At 42.8% G+C, this 16407-nt stretch overlaps 1 protein-coding gene across 5 annotated transcripts in view; it reads right to left on the bottom strand.

Annotated features, from left to right (window-relative positions):
- Positions 1–16407, bottom strand: part of LOC150086112 (rho family-interacting cell polarization regulator 2-like) — a 324874-nt gene that overhangs the window by 183689 nt on the left and 124778 nt on the right. The window contains exon 1 of one of the 5 annotated variants that reach the window (XM_090374380.1): positions 5388–5541. The exons of the other annotated variants lie outside the window; for them this stretch is intronic. Within the exon in view, the coding sequence (XP_090230506.1) occupies positions 5388–5403 (16 nt within the window). The 5' untranslated portion in view covers positions 5404–5541. Of the gene's footprint in view, positions 1–5387; positions 5542–16407 lie in introns of those variants that run through there. 5 annotated transcript variants of the gene reach the window in all.

Here is a 16407-nt window from a genome sequence, read left to right as displayed (position 1 = left end):
CAAAGCCCGTGACTGCTAAATACGGTGCTGTTTCTTATATTCTCTCAATCTTGTGAACTCCTCTGACCGTGTGGTCATCCCGAGGTATAAACAGAAAATGTATTTATTTAAATAATCCCCTCGCCTCCGGAGGAACACCAATGAACTAAGTAATAGTATCGTTTGAAGTTTAATATCATGCGTAAGGAGAAAATCTGTTTGCAAAATACCGCAATAAAAACCTCTAGCGTAACGAAGTATCGTGCTCAATTTTAATTTACTCACTAAAACTAGAGATAAAAAAAAAAAAAAATGGCCATGCGTGTACACGTGGATAGGACTATCTAAAGTACATCGATCATCTGGCCTTATTACCTTTACTGAAACTTGTAAATTAAACCCTACTAACAATAAAAGTATGTCACCAGGTAAAAAAAATTGTAACTGTGACATAACTAATGTCTAGACTTATTTCTATACGCTTTATTGTAGTATAAGATCAGATTGTGACCTTTAAATACAAATAACAATAGTCCTAAAAAGTAGGCTACCTTACAGGAGGTCAAGGATTTTAAGACAAAAACTATATTAGGACAAAAATGTATTTTGACATTAAGCTTTGAAAATAATCTCGCCTGATTAGTTAATGTTTGAATTATATTTAATTTTTTTTCTCTCTCTCTGGTATTTTAAATTAAGGCCAGGTGTTAATGCAGGGATTACATTAGTACACGCGTTTGAGCTGACCACGTTGCCACTAAATAAGGTATGTTCTCGTGCTATATCATTAACCATACGTGGACAACCGGGAGTATAAACAGGAAACATTTCATTTTAATACTACTGTATTTTGAAAAAAAATGAAAGACAGCACACATCTTGGTGACCCAAAATAAATTTCTTAATATCTCCGACTTAAAAAGGAAATATTTTTAATCAGAGTTTGCTAAAATAACTAACCTGGAATAATAAATAACTAAAATAACTAACAGTGTGTGTGTTATTTATTTATTTATTTTTTTCTGATTATATAATTTTAAATTTTACTGAAAATTATAATCAATTTGGGGAGAGAGAGAGGTCACATTTTGGTCAAAGGTAAACAAAAATCACAGCACACAACATTCAATTCAGCATCTCACAGCAAAACCTCATAATTAATCTTCACACACCCACCATCTACGAGTGAGTTTTATTGATCTTTGTCTAACAGTTGAGACCATTCCAGAGGAAAGAAGACCATATGCATCATTAAAAAAAATGCAATCAGCATCCTCCTTGAAGCCATCATTCAGGATAAAGTGCCACTAAATATTTAGGATTTGTCTGGAATGACCGTCTCTGTATTGAGCACTACCCTGACTCAAAGAAAAAGGCTCTTGCATCCTTATGGAAAGCAGACCAATAATTCTACTGGAGCCAATGATCCCAAACTTGTGAAAAAATACATATTTAGATGCTCTGCACCATCACTCTTTTCGCCTCTCCATCTGATCATCAGCCTCAAATATATATCTGAATGTTGAATATTGGATCCTCAGGTGTCCTACAGAATCCTACGTAAGAATACAGGGATACTGTCACGAAGTATCCTTTACTTGACTGGAAGCCATGAAGAATGAGCATGAAGTTAATTGGCATAATCATATTGTCAAAACTGGATAAGCCAAATAGATGTACCAGACCTTAGATTTTCAGAAATAGATGTGCATTGTAGGAAAACATCGTTTTCCTACAATGCACCAGAGAAAATTGACGAAAAGGGACCCACAAGGTCACTTATAAGTTTTAATCTACACAATCTCGACTGCCTAAGAACGTTCTTTACAAAAACAGATGTGATGGCAGATGGAATACAGCAATCCGAAAGTTTGAACTTTGAACTCTGCACCCCAAAACTCAGCTTTTGCTTTTCGTATTATTAACTTTCATTCTAACTTACTTAAAAAAAAAAAAAAAAAAAAGTGCTTGGTATATCTAGTATTCAAGTTATTCTGAGAAGAATTATACATGACCCTGATTTTACATTATGGCTTACTTGAAAGTGCCCACGCAGGCAACTCTACGTTACACCTTCCATCGCGAATAAAATAAACAGAATCCATTAACTCTTGCAACAACTCGTGCTTGAGGAGAGGCGACAAGTCTGACTTGAAGAGAATTTTCATCAGTGAAAACGAAAGATCTGATCCCAATTTTAAATATTGGCCAGATACTCCTACGGTGTAATGATTTTCAATAATAGATAAAATTTCACTTCAATAAATTTGGTGCATCCTCTCTCCCAGCAATAGACAAGTAAAATTTTATCATTACACTCCACATCAATGATTTACTGAAATCTTTCTATCACGTACACTTCTTTTTGAAAAGTTACATTTATATTTTCATCGATAAAACCATAAAAATGACTGACACATCACGCAATCCTTAGGCCAAAAATATTTCAATCCAAACACAATGGACAAGAAGCAACCATACTGCGCACGAGCAACTACTGGTCAAAAGAACTACTCCTTCCCAGCGCAGTGTGCCAAACTAATCATTTTTGTCTTGTTACTCTCTTGCTTGCTACTCAGAACAATATATTTTCTTGATTCTATTTGATCATCCATCAAAATGGCTTGTATTTCCTTGTAACCATTGTCATAGATATTGTTATATACGTGGAAAAAAAATCCTCCACAATCAGGACCGTACTTACTTCTCGGGGACCGAGGCGATAAGCTCTTTCGGGGCCCCCTTTATGGTAGATGACTTTCATCAACCGGTGAAATACCACCACTTTACTTACTGGAAGCTTGAAGTGGTGAAACCCATGTTTAGTCTCTAGAGCAAAGTTTCCGGCATCCCCCCCCATACTTCTCCTTCAATCCATGCACGGTACTAAGTACTATAGGTTTTGATACCTTTCGTGTTTGGGGTTTTCATAAAAAAATAAATAATAAATAAAATAAGGATACCAGTGGTTCAGAGTCCAAAAAGAAAAAACTCGCATATATAATCAGAAAAAAAATTATTTTTACCGATCTGTTTAAACACAAACGTTGCAATACAAAGATCGCTTTAAAATTCTGAGATTATATAGAGGCCATGCGAGGCCCCCTTCTATGGTGAGGCCGGAGGCCAGCACCTCATGCGTCTGTTTATAAGTACGGCCCTGTCCACAATACAAAGATGAGTAAAAGTACTATTCGTCCGTGTTCGTGTGGAGGAAGATGATGCAAACGAGATGCAATAGCTAATAATAACGGTTAAAGAGAGACACGTCATGCTGATCGATGAGTTCAGTCAGTTCATCTGCTTTCCATTCAGTCAATCGCGATTCATAAAGTACGATTAAAATTATTTTTTTAAATGTTATTTCGTCTGTTCAAGTCCATAAAACTTCTGTTTATATTTCTGAATATCATGTTTTGGGTATACCATCAGCAGAAGCTTAAGTTGTCACATATCTGAGCCAGTTGAATCCAGTATTGCTGGTGTATGTTCAGCGATGTTCCTATTCCTTATGTAATTGACTATTGCTGTCGGTCCTGAGCCACAAACTGTAAACGACCAGCTTTTCCCATATAAGGAATGCTGATCTATTTCATCTTTCGTCAAAGTATACACTGAGTGGTCACTTTATTAGGTACACTTCTTTTCATGAAATGGAACGCAGTATATGTGTTCGTACCATGCGACATAAAGCAGATGGACGGATACGTGATGTGTGCAATGCAGTGCTCGAATGGGCAAAACGAAATATTTCAGTGACTTCGAATGTAGTCGGCGCCAGACGCACCATATCAGTATCTGGGAACTGCAACCCTGAGGGAATTTTCACGTAAATTTGTGTCTCGGATGTATCGAGAGTGGTCCAATAGCAAAATTACATTCGGTTAACGGTAATCCTGTAGTCAGAAACGGTTCGTTTGATGAGAAGGCAACGAGGACTTACATTACTTGTGCAGGGTAACGGAAAGGTTACAGTCATCCAAATAACAACCCAGTACAAGAGTAATAACCAAAAATGCATTTCAGGAAAGGGTCGTACCTTGTTATGGATGAGGTATCGCTGCCGACGACGACCAAACCGGGTTCCACTTCTGTCAGCAAAAAACAAGACCGTACAGTTACAGTGGACTCAAGAACACCTACACTGAAACATTTGAAAAATGTTGCCTGGTCTGACGAATCCCGGGTTTTTGCTGTTTCACGATGATGGGAAACCCAGAATATGGCAAAATCAACAGGAGTTAATGAACCCATCCTGCCAGGTGTCAAAAATTCAGGCTGGCGGTAGCGGTGTAATGATGTGGGGGAAATATTTTCTTGTTACAAATTGGGCCCACTTGATACTCGTGGAGCAATAATTGAATGCCTAAGGTTATCTTTAAATGTTTAGGACCATTCCATCATGGTGCAATGCACCATGCGTTCTTACAACAGGATAATGTGTCATGTCACAGGGACAGAATTGTACCGAATTGATTCCAGGAATATGACAATACATTCGGTTTACTGCGGTGGATTTTCCAATAGACAGATCTCAATCGAATTGAGCACCTGTGGGAACAAGCTCTTCGAAGTAGAGATCCGAGACCATCTAATTTGCAACAGTGGAAAGCAGGCGAGTCCATATCACGACGGATCTATGCTGTTCTGAGAACTAGAGAGATCCTACTTGCCATTAGATATGGTTGGTTGTTGTTGGGTTTTAGGTGCATCGCGACTAAGGCCACGTATATTGTCTGTAAATTGCGTGTTCTGAGATTGATTTTTTTTTTACTGGACAAAAAACCATGCTTCCCCTCACCTGGGACCGACTAACTCAGCTAAGTTGTGAAAACGACCCATAAAAATTCCTCCCGTCATTGACGGGATTCGAACTCAGGTCTTTTCCACCCGGTGTGGGGAGGACGGCGATCCTACCAACTGTGCTACACACGATGGCTCGCTATTAGATAAGTGTAACTAATAGAGTGACCACTCAGTCTAGTAGTACTGTACATGGGTAATTCATTCTTGTAAATAAAACGCTTTCCACAAGGTCCCTTGTTGGCTAACTTTATGAATATCTCTCGTATACTTTAGGGCAGCGGTTTTCAAACTTTTTTTTTTTTTTGTTCCACAATTCCCTCTAAGAAGTTCCTCTAACTTCTTAGAGGGGAAAAGGTATTTCTTTGCTCTTGCAAACCTTTCCCCTTCTTTCCACTGCCAAGACAATAATAAACACTTAAGTTGTATAGCACAATTTTTGTGACAATCATAAGACCAAACTAGACAAACTTGACTGAAGAAATCCACCGCTTGAGCATTCTGCCTTTAGGAAGAAAAATGTTATCTCATGTTTTATATTATTAAAAATAGTAAGAATTATTTTTTCATTAAGTCAACGACAGATGTACATGACCTAAACTTACCTGTGCCCATGTCCATTAAAGGTACAAACAGAGCGACCAATATATGTCTCTCACGCTAACGAACATCGAATCTAACACCCTTCCAAGCGATTTGACAGTAGAGAATGTGGTAAGGAAATGAGTTTACGCACAATCTCTTTAAACACAACCGGCAACGTTGGAACGAGCACATCAAAATATGTTATGGGACAGGTTTTTAAATAAGAAGAGCAATATGTCGATAGCGCATTCATTCAACAATTCCACTGTCACACAGAAAAGCCACCCACACTAACAAGACAGCAGGATTTCGACAACTACACCTCAAGATGTTAACGGCATTTGAAAGAAGTGAAGGTGATAAAGGTTTGTGGGCTCCCGATGTTCCGCTTCGTTGATTCCCTATTGGCAAAGCGTGACGCAGTACGGAAAACCTGTTTGTCCTAATGACAGATTCAATAGACAGACGACTTTCCTGCAAGTTGCACACGAATGGTTTATAATTATAAATAGAATCCTCAACACACGCGCCGCGCCATTGACAAAATAGTCTGTTGCTATCAGTTATGAAGTTTGTGTTCTGTAACGCTCACTGGACAATTGATATTTCGAAATCGATAAAATAATCATGAAAGTAAATTGAATTAACCAAGATAAATAATTACTTTTAAAATAAATCTCATTTTTTAAATTCCACCTAGCTGTTAAACTGAGAATAACAACTACTGTACTACCATGTTCTTAAAATTAGGAATACATGCTAAACAAAAGCCGTATTTTCTAATAGTTTCTACATTGTATTTCTTGCAAGCTGAATGACAATGGATTTCATAATATCGTGGTGACGGAGCACGTTTCACCAATGGATTTAATTACACGCAAGGTTAAAATTTCAACCATTTCCGTAAATTTTTGGTGCCATTGTGGTTGAAGTCGAATTAGTACTAAGTCTCACCTGACTACCTCAGTTAAGTGGTTGTGGCCCTGAAAAGGATAAGTACAATGGTCAGCCAAACAGAAATACCGATGTTGGCTACTTCCATTTAGAAAACTGAATAACCTGACTATATAAATTACCTACAGACGTCAACTTGAATTACGCCAATATATCGACCGGTGTCACCATCTAATTATTATATTTATCATCATGAATAGAAGTTGTATCTGAGTGAGTTGAATTTTTAAGGGTGAATTTAAAAAAAAAAAAAAAAAAAAAAATTATGTTGTGATCTGGACAATTATACGGAAAACATTTTATCCCCCACCTCCATTTTCCAAAGGTGGATTACGAACATAATGTACACTTAACTTCTTGGTAAATCAAAATGTTTATACTGTTCAAAAACGTTTTGAACAGTACTCCTGGGGATAAAATATAAATCCGAGCATGACACTGACTCCTTCTGGATGAAAGAGGAAGTCACTTTACCACACACAATCAGGGGTATCACGAGCCTGTACAGGTCCTAGAGCGAACATCTTCACTAGGTTCAACTCGCCCCCAACGCTTCTCTAACGACAGCTTCCAATATCTGTCCCTCCCCTAAACGCTCAAGAACACACAACCTTCACTAACTTGGTATTTGAACCTTATTTGTTGCAAAAAGTAAATTCTGAATTTCATTATATCAGCGATGTCGAAAAAAATAAGCTGAATTAAAAATAATTTTCGCTACAAAAAAAAAAAAAAAAATTGCAAGTTCATTATTTGTTATTATATATATAAAAAAAATGGTAACAATAATTGAGTTTCTAATGGAGAACACACATGGATAATTAATATAAAGAGCTAATGATTGAGCTATAAGATGATTCTTATCAACCGGTGAAATACCACCACTTTGCTTATTGGAAGCTTGAAGTGGTGGAACCCATGTTTAGTCTCCAGAGCTAAGTTCCGGTCAACCCTTCCCCATCTCTTCCATCATGCAGTATGATGGATGACTTTTCAGGTTATGATGAACATCATGGCGAGATCCAATCTTCCTTACATTTCGAGGGCACAGCTCTAAAACGGTTATTCGCAGGCCGGCCGCTAGTTAGTACACCGAACTGAACCTATTGGTAACTCTTTAGGAGGCTTCCAGATCAGCTAGTGTATAATCTTGCTACCTCTATTTTGCCAGATAGTGACTGGAGGGAGTCCGAGTAGTGTGTATGCGGGGGACATTGTCCAGGCCACGTTATTATTATTATTAGCCATATGGTGCAAGGAAGCCCGAGGCTTATGCTGCACCAGCCAAAAAAAAAAAATTCTGAACTACCGAGAGAGAGAGAGAGAGAGAGAGAGAGAGAGAGAGAGAGAGAGAGAGAGAAGTAGAAGGGAACCACCAAGAAAGAGAAGAATGATGATATCAAGCTCAGGTCGCTGGGTGTGCCACTCAGAGCCTTGCAGACACGCACACATTCGGCCTAACTCGGGCCATTTTTTTTCAGTAGTCCTATATTTATCCAAAAGATGGTCAGGTCATGTACGTTTAATATCGTTAGTCCCTAGATTCTGTCTTTACCTCCCTTAAATTCTGACAATCTGTTGGTAACATCGTCAATTGTTGCTCCTGGCAAACACAATCTGGTTCTGGGCCACCTATCTTTATTACAATATGAAGTTGCAGGGCGTCGGTGGCAAAACTACAGGGTCCAGTCATTATTATTACCATCTACCTTGTATCCACAATATGCGCCTTTCGCAGCATGCACCGCTGCAAGGCGCCGTGGGAGGGACTCTTAAGTCCGTGGACGGTTGCTACGGGTATCTGTGACCCTGCAGTGCACCCCGGAGTTCCTGTAGGTTCCTTGCTGTAGGATCCATCCGTCTGATCAGGTGGTCCCAAAGATTTTCAATTGGGTTAAGATCCGAGGAATTCGGTGACCAAGGGAGTAAGCTTGAAGTATTCGTCGTGCTCCCCCAACCACTCGCGGACAATTCTGGCGACATGGCATGGCGCATTGTCTTGCTGATAGATACCATCGCCCCCGGGGAACACTGTCAATATGTACGGGTGTATCTGAATGGCGACAATCGATTGGTAACCATTTGCGTTCAGGGTGCCGTCCAGAGGTATCAGCGGACCCAGGCCATGCCATGAAAACATTCCCCAGACCATAACGCCACCCCCACCAGCCTGCCTTATGCCAACAATCGTGTCCGAGTGTCTATTCTCGGATGTTTCACGCCTAATACGCCACTGTCCATCCACTGGGTGGAGCAGAAACAGTGGCTCATCGGAGGAGGCCACTCGGCCGGGGTCCAGTGTCGGTATTGCTGTGCAAAATGACGGCATTGTTTGCGATGAACGGCCGTATGCATGGGTGCTGTCACCAAGCGTCTGCTTCGGATACCAATGCGCAACAGAATTCGCTGCCTGTCGTGTTGGAGACTTTTCTGGCCCCACAGTTCATTTGGACTGCCAGTTCAGCAACAGTTGCGCCGATCGGTCCTGACCAACCGTTTCAGCCGACGTTCACCTCTGTGATCAATGGCTCATGGGGCTCCACAATCGGCACGTCGGGTCGTCAAAACTGTTCCATTCATCCAGTCTTGATACACTTTCACCACTGCAGCACTTCACAAAGTCCGCTGTTTCGGAAATGCTGTAACCCCCTGGCCCGACAGCCGCTGATCATGCCTTTTTTTTTTCCCCCAGGTCTGATAGGTCGCGTGCTTTGCCCATGACAGAGGCTGTTACTGTGCTCACGGTTGCCAAACATCAAGCCTTGTATGCTTGCGGTGTGTGATTATAATATTGTGACTGGACTCTATAAATTCGTTCCCCACCAGATTGCCGATCGATCTCACGTGATCTTTAATAACCAAACCAAACCAGCCGTCGGGGAGCGACGGAGGAATATTATTTTAAATTCAATAATAATAATACCGTCCCGATCATCGTGTTAACCATCGGTATGGTGCCAAAGACCTACATAGCAACCTGGCAGCAATAGGTCTCCCAGCGAACACCTACAAGGAACTCCAGAAAGTCTCAATCCTGGACACCTGTAGGATAGTCAGAGAGTTCGCGGACACCATGTGTACTTAATAGCAATACCCGTCACGAGGTGGAACCCACCAATCAGGGAGAAATAATATAAGAGCAACAATAATAATAATAAATCGAAATTTTATTTTGTTTTTAAGCGGTTTAGTAAGATCCCCCCCCCCCCGGTTAACACCTTATGAATAAATGTGAAAGGCTATGGGAAATTTTTCATTTCGCACACATACAAATCGGAATCAACATAAGTAGTCTGGCCCGCTAGACCACAGGTTTTCAAACTAGGTTCTACGAGATTTTTAATTATGTAATATTGGTGTAAATACACCATAGTTAGCCCATAAATTTGAACTATACAAGTAGTATAGAAGGCATCGTTTTAATTGTATCTCATATTGTGGTTGCCTTCACAACGAGATAAGGTATAAGGTATGTTAGTGTCTAACGGCTCCTGGGATTTCTCCCATCTCCGCGGGTGTACATTGTATCGGGGCCAGAGATTTGAAGTGTGTGGGGGTCATGTGCTGTATATTGTGTTGTGCCCTTTGTTCCTCCGGTCTATTAGCCGCCGAGCCCCTAGTGGGACCCGACGTTACCACACCATGCCAAGGGGAGGCTGACCGGGTGTACCACTGTAGCTAGAGTACTCTGGCGGGTCCTGCCACCTACTTTCCTGGGATTTCAGTGGCTAGGACCAGATTTGAGAATGAGATGATCGCTGTTTCTTGAGCAACGGTTGTAATTTTAACAGAGCGTAGGGTTGTTCGCTGATAACTTGTTCTAGGGCCAAATAGGTCGGGCAGTAATTTTGATGTTTTTAGATTTAGACCTGTGGGGAATGCGTGTGTGTGTATATATAAATATATGTATATACACACACACGCACACACACACACACACATATATATATATATATATATATATATATATATATATATATATATATAAACTAAATAAAAAAAAAAAAAAAAGTTGTGCAAGAGAAAAGTAAGGGAGGAAGGCAGAAGACTGGAGGGTAGGAAACAGAAGAAAGGGGCCAATAGGGAAGATGGTCCCTGATGACAGTGTGGCATGCCCAGTGCCTCACCAGAGAGAGGAGTGAAAAAAAATCATTCTGTAAGAGAAAAATAGGAGGGGGGAGTAAAAGAACGGATGGCAGGAAACAGAAGCCGAAAAAAATAAAAAATAAAAAAAATAAAATAAAAAATGAGAGAGAGATATACTCCGCAAGTTCAGGGTAGGTACAGCTAGCACGGCCAGTTAGTTGGAGCCGACAACTTGCTGGAAATCCAGCAGTGTGAGTGCTGCTATGGTGGATGGGTCATGTTCAGTAAGGTCTAGTTCAGGTGCCGTCATTGGAGGAACTCCATTTGGTGAGTCTGTGTCGCATCCAGACTGAAGACTGGTCCAGTAGTCCATCAGAACGAACAGTGGGGGTGGTCAAAACCGGGAGTCCAACATTGATGGTCAAGTCCAGGGGTCGATGCTAGGCCTCTTCTTGATGAGATGTGTCACATCTGGTCGAGAGAAGTTTGTCCAGAAATCAATGATGAGGAATTTGTCAAGGTATGTGCGGACCCTGTCTTTTATTGCACTGCTGGTCAAGTCTAGTGCAAGTTGGTCCAAGGCGTTAGCATCCATGGCTCAATGATGCGTAGCAACAATTGGCAGTCATGGTTGTTATGACCTATTGATTCGGATACTAAGGTGGTGGTAGCGCTTTCTGCCTGGTAAATAAGTCCATTGCAAATTGAGTCAGAGCTCGGTAAGTTTCTTCATTCTGTAGGGTGAGGTGTTCTTGATTTTGGTAGTTGAAGCATAGTTTTGTTATTAGGATCCTCCTGAAGTCCTCGTAGATTTCACAGCTGTGGGCAAGGTGCTCCCACGTCTGATCCTCTCCACAGTGGCAGCGGGGTGAGTCTGAAATTCTGAAGTCATGTAGTTTTTTCTGGAAGGAGCCATGTCCAGTGAGGAGGTAGGTAGCATAGAGTCCTGGTGAAAACCAGACAGGTGTGAGGGGGTAGGAGGCCCTGACATCAGGGAGGAATCTTTTGGTGACAGCGCCTTTAGTTGATGCCTGCCATCTTTCTTGCCAGGTGTCTGTTAGATGTTCATTAAGTCTCTTCTTTTCAGCGTTTCTATTATTTGCTGGATCAGTGGTGAAACCTGCACAAGTAACTGCTCTTCCTTTGGCTATTTGGTAGAGCAACCCATGACGAACAATCTCCAGGTCCAGTGAGGACCTGGAGCGCATGGGTGCTGACAGTGCGACAGGCACGCGAGGACAGAAGGAGAAGAGAGCGCTGGATAGTTCCTAGGCGCGATCTGTTTACTACGGTATTGGACTTCTTGTACCAGACTCCAGAAGCATAGGTGATAACCGGGATGAAAACTGCCTTATAGAAGAGTGACAGCGTTCTCTTCTTTAAGCCCCAGTCCTTCCGGGCAACTCTTGAGACTTGGGCAGCATACTTCCTGATCTTAATCCTGAGTTGGTCTAGATGAGGAGTGAAGGAAAGGTTTTTGTCTAAGATCAAACCTAGATATTTAAGCTCTGTTTTTAGTTTTACTGTAACACCATTGACCTTGATTTGGGGTGGTCTTCTCAAATCAAGGGTGCCTTTTAGTAGGATCGAATTGGTTTTCTCTGGGGAGATCTTTAGGTTGTTATGCTCTGCCCAAGCTTGAAGGGTGGAGATGGCCTGGTTGGCAGTTGCTTCTAGTTGGGTTCTGTTGTTGGCAGAAAAGAGCATGACCAGGTCATCTGCATAGGCCTGGGTTTGTACATTGAGTTTGGTGTTCAGGAAATCATCCAGCACCAGATTCCAGAGGAGAGGCCCCAGGACAGATCCCTGAGGGCATCCCCTGAAGACTGGTCTGGAGACACTGCAGTGGGGAGCAGACACGACAACTCGCCGGTCCTGGAGATACGTCTTGATGCATCTATATAAGTTTTCTGGGACATGCGCTCTTCGGAGCCTGCCCAGGACGCTGGGCCACCAGAGGGAATCGAAGGCACCAGCAAAGTCAAAGGAGATTAGTAGAAAGTATTTGGAGTTGCAGTTGGTAGCAGCTTCAATGATTGTTTCCAGTGCATCAATCGTGGAGCGTCCTTTCCGGAAACCGTACTGCTTAGGTGAGGAGAGACCAGCGTCATTGTAGTGGGCTTCTATTCTATGGGAGATCATCCGTTCGAGAAGTTTGCTGAAGACTGGCAGCAGTGCAATGGGCCGGTAAGATTGTGGCAGATCATGTGGTTTGGTTGCATTCTTCAATTAAGTCTAAGGATTGCAGTCCTCCATTGTGTGGGGAAGAATCCTTGGTGGAGACAGTGGTTTAACAGGTTGAGTATTGTAGTGGGAATAAGTTCAATGGCCTTCTGGACGATTTCTGGATCGAGCATGTCTCTGCCCGGAGCCTTCTTGTTTCTGATTCTAGATGCAGCTAAGTTGAGCTCGGTTGTGGTGAAGGGTCTTCAATTGCAGTTGTGTGATATGTTTCATTTTCCGTGCAGAGCTGTAGCTGTTCCGGTGTGTGTGGGTCAGCAGGCTGCTGGAATGTAGCGTCTAGAATATTATTGATAGTATCTTGCCACGATCTGGTGTACAGCCCGTTCGGTAATTTTGTGGTTGATACGACCTCACCTCTGGGGAGCTTGTTAGTGGTCACTTTGTACACAATCCCCCAGGGATCGGCGTTCCCTTCAGTGCTTACCAGGGCTTCCCATGAGCGCCTTTTGCGCTGTTTTATTGTTGTGGTATACTGGTTCCTGGTCACTCGATATTGCTGCAGTAAAGCCTCTGTTTCTTCTGGAGGCCATGTTCTTCTTGCACGTTGATAGCGTTTTCGTCGGTAAATGACTTCACGTCTAAGAGTCTGGAGTTCAGGTGACCACCAGGGGACAGCACCAGGTGTGAATCTCTTCTTTTTGATAGCCTTGTTTGCAGCATTACTGACAAGCTGTGTAATTGCGCATTGATGCTGGTCTGGGCTGAGGCCGCTAGGATTGAAGCGGCTGGCTGCACTGGTCAATTCCTCCTTAAAAAGGTTCCAGTCAGCCTTATTCAGGGCATATCTTCTTTGTTGAGTTCGGTTGGTTGGTTGAGTGACTAGTGAACGGTGTAGTTGGAAGGTTAGTACCCTGTGGTCAGAGGTGGTCCAGTCCTCACGGACTGTCCAGGAAGCAAGGTGCTGAGCAATGGAGCTTGAGGCTAAGGTGATATCTATTGTAGCTTCCCACAGGGTACTGGAGAAAGTTGGCAGGCAGTTAGGTTTGTTTAGAATGACCAGGTTGCTGTTAGACAAGTAGTCCTCAAGACGTTGGCCATTTCTATTTCCTCTGTGATTTTGAGTTCGGCTGTGCCAGGCTGGGGACCTGCAGTTAACATCAGCCCCTATAATGAGTTTTGCATTTGGCATTTGTAGCTGGATGGTCTGTAGATATCGGGTGGCAGGAAGAATATCTTCCCCCGGTCAACAGTATATCGAAACTAAGTAGAATTGCCCCAGTGGTGAAATTACATGGGCGCACACAGCCCAGCTAGTACACAGATCAGTGATTTTGGTGACAGTCAGTTCGGGATTGCGAACGACGATCGCGGCCCAGGGTGTGTCACCATCAACCTGGACCACTTTAAATCTCAAGGGGTAGCCTTTTACCTCCTTGTTATGAGTGTATGGCTCCTGAAGCAGCAGCACATCTAAGTTCTCTTCGTCTGCCTTTTTGACCAGTTGTGCAGCAACAGCCTTGGCCCTCTGAGCGTTATGTTGTGCTATTTTCACGGTGTGGGTATTTAGGTTTGGTCTGTTACTCCCCATATTCTATTCTTGATTGTTGAGCACTTCTGGCTTTGAGATAAACTGGGCAACTGCTGTCACGGAGCGAATGGTTGGCTGGCACCTTTAGGGCCTTGCAATTGGCACATGTGGGAGGTTGAGACTTTTTGGGACATGTAGCGTATTCATGCCCCATTTCGGCACAGTGGCCACAGGTGGGCAGATTTTGTCTGCACACGTGTGCGTGGTGTGGCCGAAACGGCAGCACCTGAAACATTTGGGGACGGCTACATGCTCCCTAAAGCGGTGGCTGCCCCAGTTGATGTAAATTCTTGTTTGTTGGGAGAGGATCTTCCAGGCCTTGGGTGATAGCTCAAAGACCCAGTTAATGGTGTGCCCAGCTCTGGGTTTTGTTTGGAATTTAGGGATTATGTGAGAAGTTGGTTCTTCATCTGGGAGTTCCTGTTTCAAGTTTCTGTGGAAAATTTCGCTTTGCAATTCCTCTGGAAGGAGATCCTTGTCCACATCTAGTACCAGTATGCAAGGGCCCTTTTGTCTAGGGGGCTCGGCCAGGAGTCCCAGAGATGGTAATTTAGGATTCTTAACAATCAGTTCAGCATTGTGGCTGTTTCTTTAATTACTCCTGTATTTCGCGTTTTGCGAATTGACTTGATTTTAGTGTTCTTTAAGTCATCTGTCAAGGAATCCATGATGGTCTTCTTGACCTCCTCACTGGACATACGACCTTCATTGGTAAGGGGTTTAAGTACCACAAAGTTAGGTCTGGGTGATAGCGTTTTCTTCAGTGTAGTCCGTAGGTTGGCACCTGAATTGTTTGTCTGGTAGCTCAGTTCCTGAGATTCGGGAATAAAGTCCGGTGGTGACTTCCTCAGCGCATGGGCATATGTGGAGTCGCGCTGTCGCATTTGTTTTACTCCACAGTCAGTGTAGGCTTCCAATTTTGCAGTTGCCTTTTCGCTTTCCAGGTGAGTCTGGATAAGCAGCGATTCTAGCTTGTTCCATAGGGTGACGATTTCTGCCCTAAGAAATGTTGTAACTCTGTTAGTTGGCTCTTTGAGCACGTTCTCCAGTGCTACTTTGAGTTGTAGCGATTGTTGGATAACTGTCCCCTCAGGCATGCTGGGGTCAAGGGGGAGGTCAGGTTGTCTCATATCTGTGTACTCGGTTTGGGAGAGGGGGGGTTCCATGGTCCCTCTGTTTTGAGATTTTGACCTGGTTTTTCGATCAAATTTGGTACCGATTGATTTTTTGTTCTTAATGGGGGGTTCAGTTTGAGATCCCTCATGTTCTTCGTGTTGCTCTGCTATTTTAGGGTTGTCGGTCACTGGCAGGGTTGTGTTTACAGCCGATTTCCTCGATTTACCCTCCATTTTGAGCAGATACGAATTGGCGAGTTCACTGCGGATGAGCGAGTGGCGAGACAGTCTTACAGAAGGAGCTCAGAAAATGAGTGCAGATGATACCCACTGCAAGTTAGTAGGTGAATCAACTTAAGAAGTGCTACACAAGAACAGTTACCACCAATAGGATTTACGTGCTGTTGTCACGTGCTATTTGCCCTGGGATGACATCCATATGGTCATTATAATGGTATTAAGTTACACCAGTGCTTGCAATATTATTTATGTCACGAATTCTGCCGAAATCGTGGGGCCAAAATCAGCCGTTCACATCCAGTATCAGCGCCCTAATTTAAATAGCCGACTGGGCTAGGTGAGTAAAGTGCCTGCCTGGCAACCCGAAGGTCGCGGCTCAAATCCCTCCTCGGGCTTGGATCAGAGTACTGCAAAAACCTTGGGAGGTGTATTATAGCCACAGAAGCCGATGCGCCAACAACTAACTAGGGTTAACGAGGCAGTCAGCGATTCCTGAGTTAGGCCTAACAATATTACAAAGGTAATAAACTAATATCAACAGTTTACAAAATCTATTAAAATTTATAGCCAGTTAGAGAAAAACTTACTGACAATTTCTGGACAACAACTGAATTAAATAAAGCACAATGAATACATTAGGATATTAAATGAAGTGCAGCATACTAAAACATCAACCGTACTAACAACGACACTAGCGACACTCTCCTCACAACGAGATAGCGGTATTGCACTACTTAGCCGACCGGGCTAGCCGAGTGGGTAAAGTACCTGCCCGGCAACCCAAAGCTCAGGGGTTCGATTCGCGCCTTGGGCTTGGATCAAAGTACTGCAAAAAACCTTGGGAGGTGCAATATGGCCACAGAAGCCGATGCG

Source organism: Mastigoproctus giganteus, chromosome 5, assembly GCF_048544385.1.
Source record: "Mastigoproctus giganteus isolate SK-2022 chromosome 5, ASM4854438v1, whole genome shotgun sequence".
Taxonomy (NCBI): domain Eukaryota; kingdom Metazoa; phylum Arthropoda; class Arachnida; order Uropygi; family Thelyphonidae; genus Mastigoproctus; species Mastigoproctus giganteus.
Note: the sequence above shows the minus strand (reverse complement) of the source record. Positions and strands in the feature narration are given on the sequence as shown.